This window comes from Stegodyphus dumicola, chromosome 4, assembly GCF_044657685.1.
Source record: "Stegodyphus dumicola isolate Sdum_Otavi_A_Nest chromosome 4, ASM4465768v1".
In the NCBI taxonomy this organism is placed as follows: Eukaryota; Metazoa; Arthropoda; class Arachnida; order Araneae; family Eresidae; genus Stegodyphus; species Stegodyphus dumicola.
In genome coordinates this window covers 235869929-235891765 of record NC_140771.1, presented here as the reverse complement: position 1 = coordinate 235891765, position 21837 = coordinate 235869929, and the positions used below count along the sequence as shown (strand labels likewise).

The 21837-nt window shown below is 32.5% G+C and overlaps 1 protein-coding gene across 1 annotated transcript in view; it reads right to left on the bottom strand.

Moving 5' to 3' along the window:
* Positions 1–21608, bottom strand: part of LOC118189397 (pancreatic lipase-related protein 2-like) — a 34376-nt gene extending 12768 nt beyond the window's left edge. Inside the window, exons 1-5 of the mRNA XM_085814413.1 lie at positions 21324–21608; positions 19510–19642; positions 16323–16618; positions 10401–10547; positions 1928–2033 (exon numbers count right to left, since the gene is read on the bottom strand). Of these exons, the coding sequence (XP_085670539.1) occupies positions 1928–2033; positions 10401–10547; positions 16323–16618; positions 19510–19642; positions 21324–21608 (967 nt within the window). The remainder of the gene's footprint in view (positions 1–1927; positions 2034–10400; positions 10548–16322; positions 16619–19509; positions 19643–21323) is intronic.
* Between the last annotated feature and the right edge of the window lie 229 nt (positions 21609–21837).

Here is a 21837-nt window from a genome sequence, read left to right as displayed (position 1 = left end):
GGAGTGGCCGATGCCGGCATAGGCAAGTGCCTGCCATTGGAGAAAAAATTTTAAAAAAGCTAGACTCATCACAAGTGGAAACTATCTCAGCAACGAAAGGAATTGCAAAAATTAATGCCGTAACTAAACTTTGAACAGAACAGGAAAACATGCTGACACTTGTACGCATAAATAGGCATCGTCTTCGTCTTTACAATAATGCTGTAATTAAAATGAATCTAGACTGCTTCCACTACATAGAAGATTGGACGGTGGCCATGGATAGAAATTATTACAGATCAGTTATTAATAGATCATCTAGTTAGCCAACGATAAAGTTCTGACTGACCAGCAGAAATAATTTAGCGATTTGTATTTAAGAGAAAATATACGGAATGTTAAACGGAATATGCAGAATGTTGTTATACAGAATGTTAAAATATCGGAAGTCGAGTTAGTGGGACTTTACTATATTTTATAAATTAATGTGTGTAGTGGGAGTGTGTTTGCATGTATATATAAAAGTCTTAAGAAATAACGCTCAAAACGTGCATGATAGTGAAGAGGAGGCAAATGAAATCTCTTGTTTTATTGGACATTTTTGCATCAATTAAACTAAAATGCTACACTTGAAATGCATTTTCAAATCTGTATTTAAAAGGTTTTCCTTTGCGCATGCAAATTTGGAATGTGTTAGACAATTAGACAATAGAGCATTAAAATTAAAACGCTGATTAGTAATGCCTGAAATTCATTGTCAGTTAATAAGATTTCAAGATGAAAATATTTTAAATGATTCTAAAAAATAACAACTGGAAAAATAAAGCATGAACACTCTCCTTCAAATGTATACAAAGCCAATTCATTAAAATATTCTTTTTAGTCAGTCGAAAGAGCTTAAAGACATACATAGCATCTCATCATCCAGTATAGCACATTAATTGGTCAAAACACTATCAAAATTATGCTTCCTGATTTAATAAAAAGAGAAGGACGATAGAGTTATTTATTACTCTCGAGTGTGCTGCGTTTTGACAACGCACATGGTGGACCTTATTGAATATTAGAATGCGTGAAAGAGATTTCTATGCAAAAACACTCAAAATCCGTATTTCTATCGATTGACTAGATGTTTGGACTGCATGTTAACCCTCTAAGCGGCAACGCCGTATATATACGGCCTAGAATATTTTTTGTAATATCTGTACGAGCGTATATATACGTGTATATTAAAATATGTCAAAACAATTAAGGCATTATATCAAAAGCACACAAATCCAAGTGGGAAATACGAACAGTATTTTTATATTAAAATCAAAAAAATAATATGTTCTCATAATAGTTTTGGGAAATTTATGCTTTTTTAGCGAAATCCCTGGCCTTTCAGAGAGAAGGCCATATTTGAATTGGCACAAAGAACATTAAAACTGAAGTCTAACTCATTAAAATGTTCTCTTAAGATACGTCTCTTAGATTTCATTTAAAATGTAACGACTCCTTTGGTCAAGAAGGGTGGTGACAAGAACTTCCTCGCGTTGGACTAGCAAGCTTGAAATTTCTTTTCAATGCACTTATTTGGTGATAACATTGTGGCAACTCTACAAGAGGAACCTCTCTCCCAACTTCCGGCAAAGAGACCAGACACTCCCCGACGGAAAGAAAGAATCCCTATCAGAAAGGGACAGTTTAGATATGTCCCTATCAGAAAGGGACACATATCGAAATTCGTTGGGGAAAAACGGACGCTGAGCCTTCTCGCTCCGTCGCGACAGAAAAATGAATTTAAGCTTTCTTTATTGTAAATTTTAATTGTGTATGTTTTCTATATACAACAAAAGCTGTGTTAGCCCAGAATTACCATTTTAGGTATTTCATAGGTGATGCTGGAAGAGAATGTTTCTATACCCGTTTCTTCCTGAAGATAGCGCAAAATGAGCAGTATAGTTACCTGTAATTCTGTAAAATTTGAAATGTTTTCCGATTGCACCAGCAACTTGAGCACCAAGGCTATGTGTGATGATATGGATTTTGTCATAAGCAATTCCTGTCTGATCCTATTTGAAATAAAATATATTAAAACCTCTTCTTACTTTACTAACTAGATATACTAATACGTTTACTACTTTCATATATATCTCTTTGTACTTTGAATATTTCAAACATTGTGTTTAACGCCTGAATTTCCTTTGTAGGTTATTTTCAAAAACACACACAAATAAAAATGATTTATTTCATTATATCTTTTGTATTTATTTTTCCTAGGAAATTAATAGAAAATTAAAAAATTGTGATAAATCATTCTTAAAAATACATCTATATTTTAAAAACATCTGTAAATATTTTAAGATCCCTAGCTGTCTAATTTACTTACATTCTTGGAGCTAAAATTTACAGACGCAGAGAGAGTAAAGTTTTCTCACTGACCAATCACCTTGAAGATCTGAGTACTATAGCCTTTCTTATGATTCAGCTTAATATGCAGGGTTTTTCAGCAAATAGGTTACAAACTTTCAGAACAGGAGAGTGCACCTAGAAGATGGGAAAATACACAGCAATGCATGGTCGGAAACCCTTTCTTGACGCGGTAGTGACAACGCAAAGCACAAGTAAGGTAGGACACGAACATGTTTATTATGCTTAGTGTAGTGGAAATCAAGAACAAAAACAAATAATCGTCATCAAAGTTGTTCGAAACGAATCTTCAACATAAGATCGGTAGGATGGTCCGTTGCAAAGACCAGCAAGATCGCCAGACCTCATCTGCATTGACTACTTCCTTTGGGGGTACGAAAACCCAGTTAGAAGTGCTGAGGAGCTTTCTGCATGCATTTTGGAATTGCTGAGGAAGTCCGGGACAAGTCAGTATTTTTTCAGAACATTAGATCTTCGATGTGCCGGAGATGGGGGACCTGCATCAGGGTCCGGGGTCGTAATTTCGAACACCTTCTTTGATGACGATCATTGTCCATTTTTGTTCTTATTTCTACATTTCTGCTGTACTAAGCATAATAAACATGCTTCCTCACCCTGTTCATGTTCTTTCTTTCTTGTGTTTTGTGTTGTTACAACCGCGCCAGGAATGTATTTTTGACCATGTATTGCACCACCATTATCATTCTCCTGAAAGTTTGCAACCGATTTTCTGAAAAGTACTCTAGAATAATAAGATACAATGCAAAATTATTATGAAAATCGCATTCACCTATTCAAATTATTTACTTAAATTCATGAGGCAGGTATGATATAAAAATACACAAGATTTATGCATATTACGCAGTTACAATACTTAGAATCAGATGAAGCAATTTCTGGTCGCTGAGTTTCAAGAGTAAATCTGATTGTATCTTTTTCTTATTTAAAAAATTAAATTTTTATTAAGAAATAAGTATTCTCAAACCCTTTATTTTAAAACGTGTGGATCAACTATTTATTTAAACTGAATTTGTTATGAAAAATACTTTTTTTTCCTGAAAGGCAACACTGACCTTAATTTATATATATATATATATACAGTGGTGGCCAAAATTGTGGACACTTTTGGAAATTTTTATGTTTTTGAACTTCGTAGGCTTATAGAAAATGCTACGTTTAGATTGCACACCTAGAAAGAGATGTAATATTATTGTGTTACGAGAAAGTGGTCTTTCCTATGCTGAAATTGCAAGACAGGTGGGTGGTTCAGTGATTACATCTGGAGTCCGAAAGTTTTGTTTACGATATCAGGAGATAAATTCAATAAAAACAAAGAAGGAAAAGACCGAAAAAGGTGCACCACATCTATTGATGACAGAAGAATAAAAAGACTATGTCTCCAAGATAGAAAAATGTCATCAGCGGCCATCAAAAGTGATCTGAATGATGCTGGTGTTTCAGTCAGTGCAAGAACAATCAGGAAAAGATTAACAGATGTTGGACTGAGAGGCAGAATTCTACGAAAAAAGCCTTATCTTAATTTTCAGCTACGAAAAAAAAGACTACAGTGGGCAAAGGAACACATTAATTGGACAGGTGATCAGTGGTCACAAGTTATATGGAGTGATGAAACTAAGATATCGTTATTCGGTAAGGATGAGCGAAAATATGTAAGACGTAGAATAGGAGAAGAGCTACATCCTGACTGCATTCAAGCAACTGTGAAGAACACAGTTAGTATTATGATTTGGTCACGCATGTCAGCAGATGGTATTGGTCGCCATCATGTCATAGATGGGACACTGAATGCCAGAAAATACATTGACACTATTCTAGAACCAAAACTTCTACCTTCCATCAGAGATCTCTTTCCCAACAATGCTTTGTTTATTTTCAGCAGGATTCTGCTCCTTGCCACACGGCCAAAATATCGAAAGAGTGGTTTCGTACAAAGAGCATTAAATTGTTGTCATGGCCAGGAAACAGTCCTGACCTCAATCCTATCGAAAATTTGTGGCACCGTTTGAAAACTCTTGTCCGAATGAGGCGCCCATCAAATAAAAGGGAACTAATTGAGGCTATAATTGTTTACTAGCATCATGTAATAACAAAAGAAGAGCTTAAAACTCTTGTCAGCTCAATGAAACGTCGATGTGAAGCTGTAATCAAAAATAAAGGGTACCCTACTAAGTACTGATAACGCACTGCAATCATCACTATCTAATGTATATCGATAACTGTTATCGTTTAACATTTTTTGTATTGCAAATAATTGAATTTTGTGTTTGTATTGAATTCAGTAATAAATTCTTTTTAAAATGATGTATACACGTTTGCATTTTGTGAAACGTAACGTTTTCTATAAGCATAAAAAGTTCAAAAACATAAAAATTTCCAAAAGTGTCCACAATTATGGCCACCACTGTATATATATATATATATTGCAAACATCTTTGACATTTCTAAAGCATTAATAAGTTTTTTAATTTTTGCTTTAATTTTTCACTTTAATAATAGTCAGTAAAAGCAACTTACAGAAGTTATACCAATATATGCCCCCATTTATGGAGTTATTCTTCGTCAGTATTCTTCTATAGTACTGATGCTTGACTGTTTTACAGTATTCATGCATAAAAATTATCTGTTATAATGTTGCAAATTAAAAGTATTGCTTTATAACTTCTTAAAGATTAATTACAACGTAAATTTCTTAATGATAAACTAATACTTTAATCATAGCCTCTCTTGAGCAAATAGCTCCTAAAGAGCAGTGGCTATCCAGTAATATGCAACTTTCAATTTTAAAATTCAATCTCTTCAAGCTTTGAAATGAGAGTTATCTTAGCCTCTCTAGCTTCCAGTCAATCTTATACCACCTTTGTTTAAAGACTTATATAATCGAAAAACTTATAAGGTTTAGTTTAATTGTTTTAAACTTTTGTCAGTAAAAAAATATAATATTTATGCTATTTGTACAGAAAAGGTTGCTGGCCAATAGTCATCCGGCAAATGACCAAGAAGTTCCACTATACTCCTCAGTTAATTGAAGGTAAATGTAAAATTACAACTATTAAAATTTCGTTTGGTACTGAAGTGTAAATTTTATCACATGAACATCTTACTCAAATGTTCTACTCCTTTACTAAACTGGAAACAATAATCTTATAATAAATTAGTGCTGTTGAGAATTACCTTGGATGAACCTGCGTATAAAAATTAAACCTCTGTAACAGATTTAAATAATATTAAAATCTTGTAGTTTAAGTAATTTAAATCGATGAACATTAAGGTATTTGTGAATGGCAATATTTGAAACCAGACTCGAGTGCCTCGTGCGACTCTCGCACGAAGAATGTAATTTATTTTTAAATGATAGAATATGTTTTCTCTTCATGTTTGTATGTCGCCATTTTTTTGAGTGTTAAATAAAAGTTATTGCTGTGTTCCATCATTGGAGTTGCTTCATTTCGCCAAAGAAGTATTACAGTCTTAATTATTTTGGAGGCACCGACCAAGATCGAATAATCGTGCGTATTTTTATTTTATTAGTTCATCACTGAACATAATATTAGTGATACCAGATTATTACTTCCTGTTAATATTGAATTGCTTTATTTTATTAGTTCATCACTGAACGCAATATTAGCGATACCAGAATATTACTTTCTGTTAATATTGAGTTGCTTTATTTTATTAGTTCATCACTGAACGCAATATTAGCGATACCAGAATATTACTTTCTGTTAATATTGAATTGCTTTATTTCATTAGTTCATCACTGAACGCAATATTAGTGATACCAGATTATTACTTCCTGTTGATATTGAATTGCCTTATTTTATTAGTTCATCACTGAACGTAACTTCCTGTTGATATTGAATTGTCTTATTTTATTAGTTCATCACTGAACGTAATATTAGTGATATCAGGTTATTACTTCCTGTTAACACTGAACTGCCTTATTTTATTAGTTTATCACTTGAAGGTAATCTTAGTGATACCATTTTAATGCCGTTTCTACTAGAGCTCAAAGGAAAAGAAAAATAATTGAAGAGAAGATCTTGGAACCGATGAAGGAAGAAAATAAAGCATCCAAAGATATCTTTGAAGAAGAAGTTAAATCACAGGAATTAAACGTGGAAGATTTTTACGAAAATTTGAAAAACGATAAAGAAATTAATATTGAGAATCATTTTGCAATGCAACGTTATCATCATCTTTCGGCTTTCGATTTAATATCAATGCCGCTACTAATAGACGAAGAAAACAAATGTTGAAAGCAAATGACAAATGAATATTATCCGAAAGGCACAGATGAACTGAAGAAAGGCTTTGCTGTGAAATATAGCCGAGGAACTGGTCCGCCATGGAAGAGATCTAGGCGCCGTCAAGAAAAAAAAAGAAGACTAATTTCAACACTGTCCATTTTCTTCCTATTTAAATGTGGTGTAAAAATATTTGTTTAAAACTTAAAATTTTCGGCCTGAAAATTTGGAAACTTACGAGAAAAGTTATCTTTTCTCTTTAAGCAATTGAGCAAGCCGAGCTTATAAACTTTCGAAATTTACAGAACTTTTCCCTTTGGCAAAAGTCTCTCCGTTGGGGGAGAGGTTGTAACAGATTTAAATAATATTAAAATCTTGTAGTTTAAATAATTTAAATAGATGAACATTAAGGTATTTGTGAATGGCAATATTTGAAACCAGACTCGAGTGCCTCGTGCGACTCTCGCACGAAGAATGTAATTTATTTTTAAATGATAGAATATGTTTTCTCTTCATGTTTGTATGTCGCCATTTTTTTGAGTGTTAAATAAAAGTTATTGCTGTGTTCCATCATTGGAGTTGCTTCATTTCGCCAAAGAAGTATTACACCTCTTTCACTCTGCAACGCAGTTTATAACAATGCTAAAGGCATATGCTTGAGCAGAAAAAGGGTCGAAGGAAGATCTAAAAATTAAGCTGCAAATTAAACAGAAAAGGAGATAATAGATGGTATGTTTTCATGTAATATGCAGCTTTGATAGCTGGGGTTGCAATGGGTGAAACCTTGGCCGAAACAAGTTCAGCCATCAGGCCATAGCATGGGCCAAACAGTCAATCACATTGCTTTCATAGTATGACTTCATACTGGAAGTGAGGCAGTTTACCAGTTTCTGGTGCAGTTGGTTCCACTGTTGCAGCGATGCCATTTTCAGGTTCTGCAGGTTTCAAAAAAAGGAAAGATGCAACTGCCTTCGGAAGAGTACCTAAGACTTCTGTTGTGCTTAAGTATGGAGATTTGGCTAGAAAATTCATCTCGTTAATATCCTCATTTTCCAGAAATTCATCTATCACATTAACGCTATGTAAACAAACTTTGTAATTCATAAAAAAATTGAAATCCCGCTTCACCCTTGAATAGGCGAACATAGCGCTCTAAGATGTAGGTCATTCGCAAAACGAACTAGCCGTTTTTATGCCTATTTCCTCTGTGCACAAGACAGCCCGTTTAGCACTGGGCAGAAAACATCGACTTTGGACCAAGCATTAGTGAAGAACCGTTTTCGTCTCAAATGAGTCCCGATTAGGCTTAATTACTGATTATCAACGTACCTTCATTTGAAAGAATAAGAAACCCTCTACCTATTCCTTATCATCTAAGAAAGGTATGAAGATGTCAAGGTTTGATTATCAGGATATAGGATGGTCTACGTAGTGTTACGAAGTATAGGGAAGAAATACTAAACACTGTGATGACTTTCTCAAGGGTACAGTTGGCCCTTAGTTTATTTTTATGTATGACAATGATCTTCTACATACAGCTAATTTGGTGGATACATTTTTGGAAAGCGAAGGTATAAATGGATTGGCAGCTAGATCTCTAGATTTAGAATCTGCGGAACATATCTGATTCGCTACTGGAACGGCTAATCTCAACACGGTTTCTGCCTTTTGGTGTCCTCCAGGACCTCAAAACAGCGTCGTCGCAGGAGTAAGCCTGATTGCCACATGGATTCATAAATTGCCTAGCTTCTAGCAAGAAGTCACGCTCTGAGAGCTGCATCACAGTAAAAGCGATTTTCACACTTTATTAACCTCCTTCTTATGCTCTACCTTATAACTTCTGCATCAGATCTTACAGAGCCCAGCGTCAGCCTTCTCTATGATATGTGTGTGTACCATGACTGTTTTATGGCATCATTTTACATTATATCAACCTATGTTCAAACCAAATTTCATTAAAATATATCCAATAATTGACTCTTGTTTTAGGAGATTATAAAAATTCTGTTGTCATTCCCTTCTTTCCATCAATTAGCTATAAAGTTGCACATATTTTGCAGAAATTTAACTTTCGGGTTGTTTATTCTCCCATCAATAAAATTCCGAGTTCCATACTCAAGGACCCCATTCCGGATATGAATTCCTGGGGTATTTATAGGATTCCTTGCCAGTGTGGTTTAATTTACATTGGCCAAACTAAGAGAGCCTTAAAATTTCGCGTCAAGGAACATGAGGCATATGTTAGAAAAAAGTAAACACAGAAGTCTTCTGTTGCGCAACATTGTTGGTTCGAAAATCACACTTTCAATTTTTCTGCTGCCAAAATTATTCAAAAAACATCTTCCATTGGAGAACTGGATTTTCTAGAGGCATTTCACATTCATAAAAATTTTTCTGTTCTAGTTAACGATCCTAATTCCAATCCAAATTTGCCTTCGGCCTTTAAAGAAATTATGTTTTAGTTCTGGTTTCACCAACAGATGGCGCCACTTCTTTATTCTTGTCCAGGCTTTCTTATCTTATCTAATCATTTTTTCCTATCTTGTTCATTTGCGGTTTTGCAGCTGAGGATGGTGGTTCGGTAAAACCATCGAAACTAGTCCTGTGAAAATTTGTAAATATAACCCTGATTTTTGTTGTTTAACTTTTGAATTAGTATTTATTCGGCGTGTTATTGTGTTTTAATTGACCAGATATAAAAAACATCTTAATTTTGAAGATCAGTTTATTTTTTGTGGTGCCTTGTTAGCACCATTTTCTGTATTATTCTTTTACAATCTGGAAAATGTGATCCAACAAGATGCAAATTTTTTATGGAGTGTTTCAGAACCTTAGGTAAATATCCTTTGTATGCATTATCATATTCAATTAAACCAATAAATCTGCAACTGAATAACACCTTTAATTAAGACCTTAAAAGAAAACCCAAAATACTTACCTGAGAATCTAAAATGCAACATTCAGTACCAATACACTGCTTTAAGCAGAAGTAGATAATACTTAAAATTACTCTATTATTTCACGTTTCTAACACTAGAAATCTGTTACTAACAAGCCAAAGTTTTTTAAACTAATGACAACTTAGATTTATGGCTAATGTTCTCTAACTATTGTATTGTCAGATTCAGCACATCATTTAAGAAATTTTTCAGTTACATATTTCTTATTTTTGGCTTTATACTTTTTATTGTTATCACGAGAACACAATAAAGTATTGTTAAATAAAACTGCTTTACAAAATCTTCAGAATTCCTAGTATTTTCTCCAAAAGAATGAAAAACGAGCAAACGCAAACGACACTTTTAGTGTTCTTATTTCTCCAGCTGTAAAAACAGGCTACGGTTGGGTTAGTTTACATTACTGACTTTAATCGCAGTTGAGTTTTATGTCGGCAAAGGTCAAGTTTGCAATTAGGAGAAAACTTCCCATAAATTTTCACGATATGCCTACCCAATTTATCAGCTTTTGAAAATTCAAATATAATGCTCTATTTCAGTACTTAATGGGATGATTTTACGAAGAGAAACTGAAGCATATCGTATATGGTGCGCTAGGAGTGAAAACATTACACCTGCATGTAATGAACTTTGAAGTATATACTTAGAAATGGTTTTTAAAAGTATATTTACTAAATATTTTTCCTTTTCACGAGCAGAATCTAGATATATTGCTAAAATTTCTCTCACGAAATACTATCATAAAATTGTCTTACGTAATATTTATGCATAAATTATGCGCTGGTACCTGTATGTTCTGTAAAACGGTCGCTACTTGTTTTCCAATCAGTTCTACATTGGCTATAGCAGATGGTGCATCAAAACTCATTGCCCAACTGTCATCCACTATCATAACATTGAAATCTGCTCTTTCGAGAAGCTGATCCTTCATTTCCTATTCAAAAAGTAAACAAAAACATGTTAAATTTCAGAAATTTGAATCTAAGTAGATTACTTATACTATTAACCGTACACTAAAACTAGAAATTGCCAAACATACCCTGCATGAAAAATCCGAACATCTACAGAAATAGTCTGACAGCCTTAAGATTTAACAAACAATTAGCAGATGTGTTAGTTAGTTAGCAATATGTGTAAATGATAAATACTTGATTAAAATAAATTTGTGCAGTTTAAATTAAACAAAATGTAGTTCAGCGTACGAACTGGCACAAGTAAGGATGAAAACATTGCTGATTGTCGATTCTTTCCCACATATTTATTCTGGTAGAAAGCCAGCGGTAAAGCAGTAATCCGACTAAACACTAACATTTCGAGCCAAGTTCAAATTTCACAAAGCTTCTCAAGCAATGGGTTGTCTAAATGTGAGCTTTTGTCCTCTCTCTGCCATGTGTACTGCAAATATGAGTCAGAGCTCTGAGAAAGACCTCTACAAAGGCATCTATTCTCTTAAACAGATATTCTGGAGGCATGCCTTCGAGGAGGACTTCCTAAGGAAAACTGGCTCGTACCACCCAAGCCTCCATGAGCGAGTCCATTTGCCGGGATTCGCTGAACTACCAGCGACTTTACCGCTCGGCCTCTGGCGACCTGAATCAAAATTTGTACAGTATTATTCGTAAATGACCGTTCTTTTGGTTTAGATTTAGTAATAATTAATTCTTTCTAGGCTGAATTCTAATTGATGTTTTATAAATTTTACATATTGCTTTTTTAAATTTAGCAGTAAAAAATTCCTGAGAAGAAAACAAAAAATAGAAGTTTACCTATTGGAAGCGTTAAGAAAATATTTCGCAGATATCTTCGTTTAACAAACAAAGTAGGCAAATCATATTTTTACTGTTTTCGCCACAGAATACAACAGAAAAAAATCTTTTCAATAAAATTAAACTTAGTTTCCTAACTTTGGAGAATTTTTGGAAAATCTCTCACTTTTGTCCTTATTTGGCGCTTCTGATTTTTAAATTCCAACAGCTAAAATTGTATCGGATAGGTTACGTGGCAAAAACATCGAGGACGAACACGTCGCGGAGAAAACAACGCAAGGCGAAAACGTCGCGGTACTAAACATCGTGGGAGAAAATAAAGCAAAGAGAAAATATCGCAGTTCCAAAACATCGTGGTACAAAATATCGTCGTCGAAAGTAAAGCCGTTCAAAAACTTCGCAGTTTAAAAACATCATTGTCGAAAATATCGTGGTAAAAAAAGGTACCTACAAATCATCTCAAGACGATGACATCGCAACATGCGTTTTTCAGGCTTTAATAATTGTAAATGTATATTCACGTAATGATTTGTGAGCGCAAAGAAGGATAATTTTTACTTTCATATTTTTTATTAACTAATAATTTTTTAAAAAAACAAAAAGAAATTTAAACAAAACAAGAAATAATTTTCACTATAAGAGTATCAGATTAACAAAAGTGGAGAAAATAATCAAATAGTTAACTTGGCAATTTTTTTATAAAGTCATGCAGTTACTTATCTTCATATTTCTATTTTTTTAGATTATACTTTTCATGAAAAATTACCAGTAGAACTGGTAAAACTAAAAATAATTTATTAATGACATTTGTTAGTTAACTATGCCAGTTTGAATTCTAATAAGTGCTATAAGTTGCATTAATTTTCTATGCTTAAGTTTCCATTTTAAGTTTTAAAAAATTTTTATTAGTTAATAAAAAATATGAAAGTAAAAATCATCCTTCTTTTCATCTTGCTCTCGCAAATCATTATGCGAGTATCCTTTTACAATTATTAAAGCTTGATAAAGGCATGTCGGCGATGCTATCGGCATGCGATTATTTGTAGGTACTTTATTTTTTACCACGATATTTTCGAGGACGATATTTTTAAGCTGGGAATTTTTCGAACCGCTTTATTTTCGAAGACGATATTTTGTATCACGATGATTTTTCTTTGCTTTATTTTCTCCGACGATGTTTTTGTTCCACGAACTTTTCGCCTTGCGTTGTTTTCTTCGCGACGTTTTCGTCCGCGATGTTTTCGGCGGACACCATCGGATATTAAATTTTAAAATTATCACAGATTATAAAACAAACTTTTGCTCGCCTTTAAAACAAGAATCATAAAAAAATATGATTGAAAGATTTTCTACTTTTTTTTAAAAAAAATATGTATTGCAGTCTAAAGCAGGCTTAAAGAAAAGTGTTTTGAGTTTACCAACTTGGCTCACTTAGTGACAGTTTGGCAACATTCATTTTTTTGTTTTGCTTTAGCTTCATTTCCAAATGTTTGTACCGCCCATACGGTATAGTGGATAGGGAAGCCGATTGCGATACGAAAGTCCCCGGTTCTGAATCCGAGAGAGGGCAGTATAGTTGTATTTGCCTGTCCTTTCATAGGAGGCAAAGATATCCCTCTGGTCCTAGTAGTTGGCAAGGTCTGTGGACGATAATCAGAATATTCAAAGCGATTTCTCTACTCTATACGCCCACCAGCGGCCGAGCGGTAAAGACGCTGAACACTGGTAGTTCAGTCCGAGGTTCGAATCCTGTGAACGGGTTGGCTGCATGGGCGTTTTCGTGGTTTACCCCATGTGTAACGTGTATACGAGCCAGTTTCTCTTAAAAAGTCCTCCACGAAGGCATCCCTCCCTTTAGGCAGATAGCCCTCGTGTGCTTTGCCATAATTGAATAACCCAACCTCTACTCTATGAATGAAGTTAATTTTTTTTAATTAACAATTTCCTTATAATTTATTGCACTTGTTTTAATAATGACTGAAAATTTCATCATAGACAAAATGTAATTCAGACTAAAAATGTAAAATAAAGTAAAATTAAAAAAATGTTTTTATAAAATAAGTTTTTATTTAAAATAAGATAATTAACTCACTAAAAGCAAGGAGGGAAATTATCATACATTGAATGAGAATATTAGATTAAATAAATCTGTTTATAGAATTCATTTGCAATTTTATATCACGAATAACAAAAGCGTTGGGAGCCTAAATGAAGAAATTTATTAATATAGTTGCATTGTCAAATGTAATAGCCATTATGATTTTCAATTTATCATGGACGCTTGACTCTTTTATTATTCGTGATATAAAATTGTAGATGAATTATGTAAATAGAATTTGTAGAACACTTATTTTTATTACCAAAGTATACAAATTATGTGCTTAAACTCTTGTCCTTTTTGATAAAGCGGAAACACGCGATCTTTATGCACAGTTAAAGAAAAATATCAAGTGTTTTCATTTAATGTAATATCATCATTTTATCTATCCACGCAGCAAGCACTCAAAGTAAAAGCAATTCTGTTTCTGCATTATTATCAATGAATACGAGTAATAGCGTATTAGTCAAATTCAAAAGATAAAATTATTTATTCACTAAAGAAATTTTTTAACTTGCTTCTTTTCATAAAATTTCCTGCTAATAGCATTTTCTTGGACAAAGGATACTGCGAAAAATTAAAATATGGGTATAGAAATTTATTTTACGTCCTAAAAATAAATAAATAAGAGTTTATAACAAAGGAAATAGCCCTTTGATTTTATTTCGTTCTTTTTTTTTTAATAAAATCTGTTATTAACATTGTTATTTCATTTCCTTTAAATTAAGTATAAGACGATATAAGACGCACTATCAAGTAATACCACTTGAATAATCCATTAGTTTCAAAAATCAAAATAATAATAATAATAATATCACAAAAGTTACAGATTTTTAAAGGTCGTCCAAAAGGGTTTAAGCTCTCGTTGAGCTCGTAGTCTACCATACTGCTGTTAGACTCCCTCCTCCTAACAGTGTCTTTGTCTTTTTAGCTTTATTATTAAGCATCATTTTCTTTGCATTTACGCTATATACAATTCAACTTCAAAATTATAAAGGCTGCATACCAGTATACGTTAAGAATTCATTGCACAGCTTTAAATACTGGCATACATTTTTCTGTTCTTTTCAGTCTTTTCTCAGTTTATCATATCAATGTTTTCTTATTACGATGGCTTGACAAAACTTTTTATTGTATTTTTATTATTAACTTTTTTTAGTTCCTTTATTTATTACATATCAAGTTCTTGACGCTTATGACACATAAAAGTCGGTTCAACAGCAAAATCACAAAATATTTAAAACCAATATACCTTTAGAATGTCCGATAGACAGTCATCTAAGCTGGAGATAAAATGTTTCCTTTCGTACAGTGTTGCCATTGCTCGCTTTCAAATCGTTGAGTTTGTTACTGAACGATTTGCTTAAGTTTTACAAATTATGAAATAGATATTAAAACAAATTCTAAATTCAAACTTCGGCCTATCAGATACACACGTTCGGGTGGAGAACTATGTTATTCAAACTTTGATGACCGTTGTTTCTAGGTACCGTTGTTTTTTCACAATGCGAGAAAAAGGCACATTTTTGTGCACATTCTTCATTATTTAATTTTTTAATTAGATTAAAAAATATAAAAATATTTTAAGAAGTGCGTTTATTGCTTTTAAGTTCCTTGGATTTGCTACTCAGAAATAGAAAGATTAAATTTGAATGTTTCCCTGTGGTAACACAGTGATGCGCGAGGATTCTATTTGAACTAGTGGCAGCACATTACTTTCAAATAACCGAATTTGTAAATTAAAGTTGAAATATAAATATCTTACATTTTGCCCAACGTTTGCAGGCTAGCGCGTTGGAGATAATTTTTTTTAAAATTTCAAACAGTGTTGCCACTTTTCGCTTTCAAATCGCTGTGTTTCTGTTAAACAAAAATTCGTTACATTTGTACAAAATAAGAAGAAAAAAATTTAAAAATCTCAAAGCCTTTAAGATTTTATAGCGTTATTTAAAGTTTTTTGTGTTACCTTTATTCATTAAATATCAAGTTTTTCCATTGAAACCACAAATTTGAATTCAACAGCATTTTAACAAGATATTTAAAACGTGCATATTTTTCGAATTTTCAATACTCAGTCTCAAGCGCTGGAGGTATTTTTTTTCGTACAGTGTTGCCATTGCTCGCTTGGAAATCATTGAGTTTGTTAATAAAAATTTCGTTAAATTTTTACAATATATGAAATAGATAATAAAACAAATTCCAAATTTCGGCTTCCAGCTTTTGATGTCTCTAGGTACAGTCGTTTTTACACAATTCGAAAAACATACATATTCTTCATTATTTAATTTCTTCATTATTTAAAACATACAGATTCTTCATTATTTAATTTCTTTAAATATAATACAGAGCTCTAATATTTGGTGGCAACAGTTTAAAAACTGAATAGACGTTTTATAGTGGACGACGCAAAATTCCAAAACGAAATTAATAGCCTTTCTGGACAAATTAACACTTTGGGCTACTAAATCAAAAGCAAATTCAAAATTTGGGCTTTGAGTTGCCCATGTTCAGATGGAGGACTAAGTATATTAAAAATTCCCTGGCTCTCGGTATCATCGATTTTTAACTATGCGAGGAACATACATACACACGTACATATTCTTCATCGTTTAATTTATTTGAAAAATAATATATCACGATAACATTTGGTGTCAACAATATGAAAGTGATTCAGATGTAAAAGTGATAGGCATGAGAAGTGCATTTCGAGACTAATAACTTCCCTTTTGTTAAAATAATAACAGTAATAACAACAATAATAATAATAATGATAATAATAATAATAATTTAAACAGAAAACATTAATTGGCAAATTTGAATAAGGTAATAATTTGTAAATTCTTACCCTCGCTATAGCAGTATCGCATACATTTATAAAAAATGGTTGTATGTATATTTTAAACTCGTTTTCTGGATTGAAGTTTGTACCCTTTGGCAGTTTTCCTCCGCATTTGTGAAGCGGCTCTGGTACGTCCGGATTTTTGCGTGTTAAAAAATAGAAGTAGGTATCCGCTAATGTATCATTTCTCACAGATCTTGAAAGTTCTGGATAAGCATCTGTGAAATCTTGATTGCAGTCCTCCGGTATCTGACTGGGAAAGCATTTAAATCGCGCACCCCCAGTCATGAAAAAGTCATCTCCTGCAATGATATGATTCTCTATACATTTTTATCTGCATTTAATTATGACATGCAATATAATAACGTGTAAAATCGATAACAGAATCTACTATGGTTAAGAGAAGATATAAGGCAAAGGTTAAGAGTACAGCTATTTGTATAATAATAGTATGAATATATTTAAAATAAAACGAAAAATTGTCGTGGAAGACTATATTTATAATTGTGAATAAATATGATATACATAATCATAAAAATAATTGTAATAAAATGGAGAACATCGGTTTAAGATGGTCTGCAAAAGAGCATATAAAAAGATTCACGAAAGAAAATTTGAAGAAAGGAATCAAAGTATACATACCAAACAGAAATTTTAAATACAGTTAAGACTTGTAAACTGAAACAATAATATCTTAGTTACATATAACTAGCTTATTCACGACATAATGTACTATTTCATATTTAAAATAATACTTAATTTATAATCCTTTAATAGCAGCTGATTCTTTTTTAAAAGAGCTGAAAACATTTGTAGCAGAAACGGCGAGTTCTACAACCGCAATTAAATTTATAAGAACATCGTACGTAATAAAAAGTTTGAAAATTTTTATAAGAGTCTTATCTTACTAAGATTCCCACGTCAAAAATTGGAATAATTAATATAATATGATAACAGACAACCAACTACGACACATTTGTAATAGATACACTACTTTTGATGATGTGGAGCTGTAACACTGTATCATAATGTCCAGGTTCTAATACTTAATTTGGTAGTTTCATGTAACTATCAAATATGGTTTACAAATTCATTACACAGTAAGATCTTTTGAGGAGAATACTGAAACATTTATAATTTGCTTTCGAATGAGCACAAGAAATTTTATATTTCATTGCCTAGATGCCCTTATTTCTAGGTTACTGCATGCAGGATTAGATTTGTTTAAAAAACCCGAAGGAACATATTTAAGGTAGCAAAAGAAACTTAAATATTATAAAAGTTTCAAGGCAATGAAAACGTTTGATCTGACAGATTTTAAGAAGATTATTTAGATAGCATTAAAGTGTTTTACTCTTTCATTAAACATTTAACTTACTAATTCAGAAGTCAAACAAAAAAATCAGCGTTATATTTTCAAAATTTTCACAGGACTAGTTTCGAGGGTTTTACCGAACCACCATCTTCAGCTGCAAAACCGCAAATGAACAAGATAGGAAATAATGATTAGATAAGATAAGAAAGCCTGGACAAGAATAAGCAAGTGGCGCCATCTGTTTGTCAAACCAGAACTAAAACATAATTTCTTTAAATGCCGAAGGCAAAGATGGATTGGAATTAGGATCGTTAACTAGAACAGAAAGATTTTTTGAATGTGAAATGCCTGTATAAAATCCAGTTCTATAATGGAAGATATTTTTTGAATAATTTTGGCAGCAGAAAAATTGAAAGTGTGATTTTCGGACCAACAATGTTGAGCAACAGAGGACTTCTGTGTTTTCTTTCTTCTGTGTTTTTTTTTTGTTTTGTTTTCTTTTTGCCTCATGTTCCTTGACGCGAAATTTTAAGGCTTTCCTAGTTTGGCCAACGTAAATCAAACCACACTGACAAGGAATCCTATAAATACCCCAAGAATTCATATCCGGAATGGGGTCCTTGAGTACGGAACTCGGAATTTTATTGATGGGATAATAAACAACCCGAAAGTTAAATTTCTGTAAAATATGTGCAACTTTATAGCTAATTGATGGGAAGAAGGGAATGACAACAGAATTTTTATAATCTCCTAAAACAAGAGTGTGCCTTTTAGTGTGTTGAGATGAGAATATTTTAATTGCTTGATTAATAATGTTGGGTGAAAAGCCCCTGTCAATAGCTGTTGCTTTTAAATAATTTAGTTCTTCATCAAATGCTAGTCTGGAGGAGCAAACTTGAAGAGCACGGAAAACATAGGAATAAAATGAAGCTAATTTTTGTTTAACTTAGTTAAAGCAAATAAAGAATAAATTCGGAAGCAAAGAAATTTCCGAGCTGAAAGCATGGACAAAGGAACACTGCTATAATTTTTCGAGAGATCTCATTCTAAAATACAACAATATCAAATGTTACCATACTTCCTCTCGAAGAAAAGGAACACCATAAAATCAAAATAATGATATTTGAATTTTATAACTTTTTGCTATTGATTTCGTTTTAAGTTCTATCTTATTTAAATCAGGCAGCACCCTTAGCGAGATTCGAAACATGGACCTCTCGAGTACTTGTGGAGTATGCTTCCAATTACACTACGCAGGCATGCAGAAAGGAAGAACAAATACTTTATATACTCCCCCGTTTAAAGGGCGACTGGGGATTAGAGGATCCACACCCCAAATCCTGGTGACGAATTGCAGTCCACCACCTTTTAATTCGGGTGCCACTTGTAGGGTCATTAGGTTTTTTTGAAGCGTGAGGAGTGAAAAATGTACAATGTCCTCTCCAGGACTCGAACGCTGGACCTCTCGATATGCGTCGACTATGCTTCCAACTACACCACGAAAGCATGCGGAAAGGAAGGAGAAAATACTCTATAAGTTTAATGTAATATAACAGGGCTGAGCTAAATATAATACGTGCAGTCGGTCACACTATAAAGAAATCATGAGAGAACCGCGTGTAATAAGTAAACGTTATTCAGAACTGGTTATCCATGAGTTGGTAAGACAGCCTTTGAGTATCAGGGAGAGCCCAGATCATTATAACCCCAACTAGAGAGTAAAAAGTTAAAAGAAATCACTCCTTCGATGATTACTTCTTAATTTAATTAACCTGTTTATCACTATTTAAAAGTATCTAATTTTACAAAATTAAAATTTGCAAAATGTGTTAAAGGCAAATCCGAGTTTGAAATTAAAAGTGTATCTTTATAACATACCTTCAACCCTCCTGTTTTGGATGTGAAAGATGCAAAGCAAAATCAGGACTTCCTTTCGGCTCATCTTTTCTATGCGTGTTTCACAGACGTTTCGAACGGAGAGAACTTCAGCTGTCAGAGACGCTTTTTCTGACTAAGCAATTACTATTATAAGGAGTACTTAACCAGGTGATTAAACAAGCAAGACATTAAAGTGAACAGATTTACACAAAGTTAAAAAAAATATATAGCACGAAATAACTGAACATACAATTTAATGAGAATATTCCGTTGTTTCGTGTTTGAAATCTCGAGCAATATGCTAAAAAAAACGAAAACTATCATTTTTGTTTCTCTTTTAATGTCTGAATATGATAACTTCAATGTCAAATCGTAGATTAATTCAGGACAACACTTAAAAAGGTCACGCAAAATAACCCTTTTCCTGCAGAAAGGGAAAAATAATTGGAAAGCTATTTTAAAATTTTGAATTGCTGCTAGAAAACGCAACATTAACATAAAAAAATTGAACAAAGTTTTTTTTTTTAGTCCAAAGGGATTTGAGTCCCGAAGGACTATTACTTTCGTTTTGGCATTTTGTATATTTCTCGTATTGTGATAAAACAACGCTACATAGAACAATCGAATTTTGAATGACGTAATCCTACTACGAATATGGGCATCTGGAATCCCAAATTTGAAATTTGGAATTTGTTTTATTATCGATTTCATATTTTGTAAAACTTTAAAGAATTTTTGAGTAACAAACTCAACTATTTAAAAGCGAGCAATGGCAACACTCTACGGGAAAAAAAAAAAAAAAAAAAAAAAAAACTTTTTATCTCCAGCGCGTCGAACTGTGTATCGGAAATTCTAAAGATATGCTCATTTTAAAATTATTTCGCAACACTGCTATTGAACTAAATTTTATGGTTTAAGTGCAAAGAACATGATATTTAATAAATAAAAATCGCCACACTAAACTTAAAAAAAAAAAAAAAGCCCCTTTGGACGTAATTTAAAATCTGAAATATTTCAGTTTTTTTTTTTTTTTTTGCTTGTGAAAATTCTCAAAAATAAAGTTACATTAAGTAATAATAATCTCAATAAAGTTACATTAAGTATTAACTGCACAAGATTAATAATAGAATCCTGCAAAATATTTATCTATCCCTTTTAATTTTAGGATTTTTTTATATATCTTAATTTATTAGTTTGATTATTGTTACGTATACCTTAATTTATGAGTTTAATTATATTCAGATTTTAACACTAGAACGGCGGGAAAAATCTTACCTACTGGAACGGCGGTAAGGGTTATTTTGATCCTTCCATGAAAGTACTGAAATAACAACGGTAAAACACTTTTAAATGCCATACATTGGCACAAATATGTACTTTATATGTATTTCATAATTTATATTTAATATCACATGATAATTTATTGACTTTTTAAAATACTGTAAATGTATCGAGTACATGGCGATTAATTGGATCATACTACTATTACTCAAATAACTAATTAATTTGATATAAGAATTGATTTCAAATAAATGGTTTCACAAATTAAAACTAATGTTAACGAAAATAAAACACAATTTATATAATAATATTTCTTATGTATTTGCTCGGAGGATGATTCCCTCTCTAAATCCAGAAATGAGAAATGTTCTCTGATGTTTTAGATATATTATTATATGTATAGCTGAATGGAATATTTAAAGCATTTTGTTTCAATTCTATTTAATGTTTAAAATATTAGAGATTACACATACGTATTAAGAATTAATACAAAAATAATTTTTAACACTTTTTCCAGTGCATTTTCCACTCACAACTTTGGAACAAGATGCACAATATTCTTGAGATTTCTTTCCATTGCATCTCGGTACTTGACCCTTTTTTCTCTTTATAACCGTTTTTGCCCGTTTATTTCTGCTGAGTTCTTTTTCGTTTATATCGCTGTCCTCAGATTCACTAATAGTTTGTGTCTGGAATTCATCTTCAGTTTCTACAGGAAAATTATCAATTTCACCTCCCTCAGACTCAATTTCAGATAGCTCCTGCAACAATTTTGTAATTTCTCCGTCCCCAAGACCTCTTTCTCGCTTATTAGACATATTTTGTAAAAGTTAAGAAAAGTAGAAAAATATCAGACTATCAGAAACCGATAGGCAATATATTTTAGCATATGATTCTCACAGCGTAAAGGAAAGGTGATAATGAACGTGAAGGCAGAACTCGTATGTACTGAAATACTGATTTGGAATTACCAAGAAAACATCAATCCTAACTCTTATCACCTGCAATAAGTAAGCTGAACTAACAAACGGGAAAATACATTTGTAA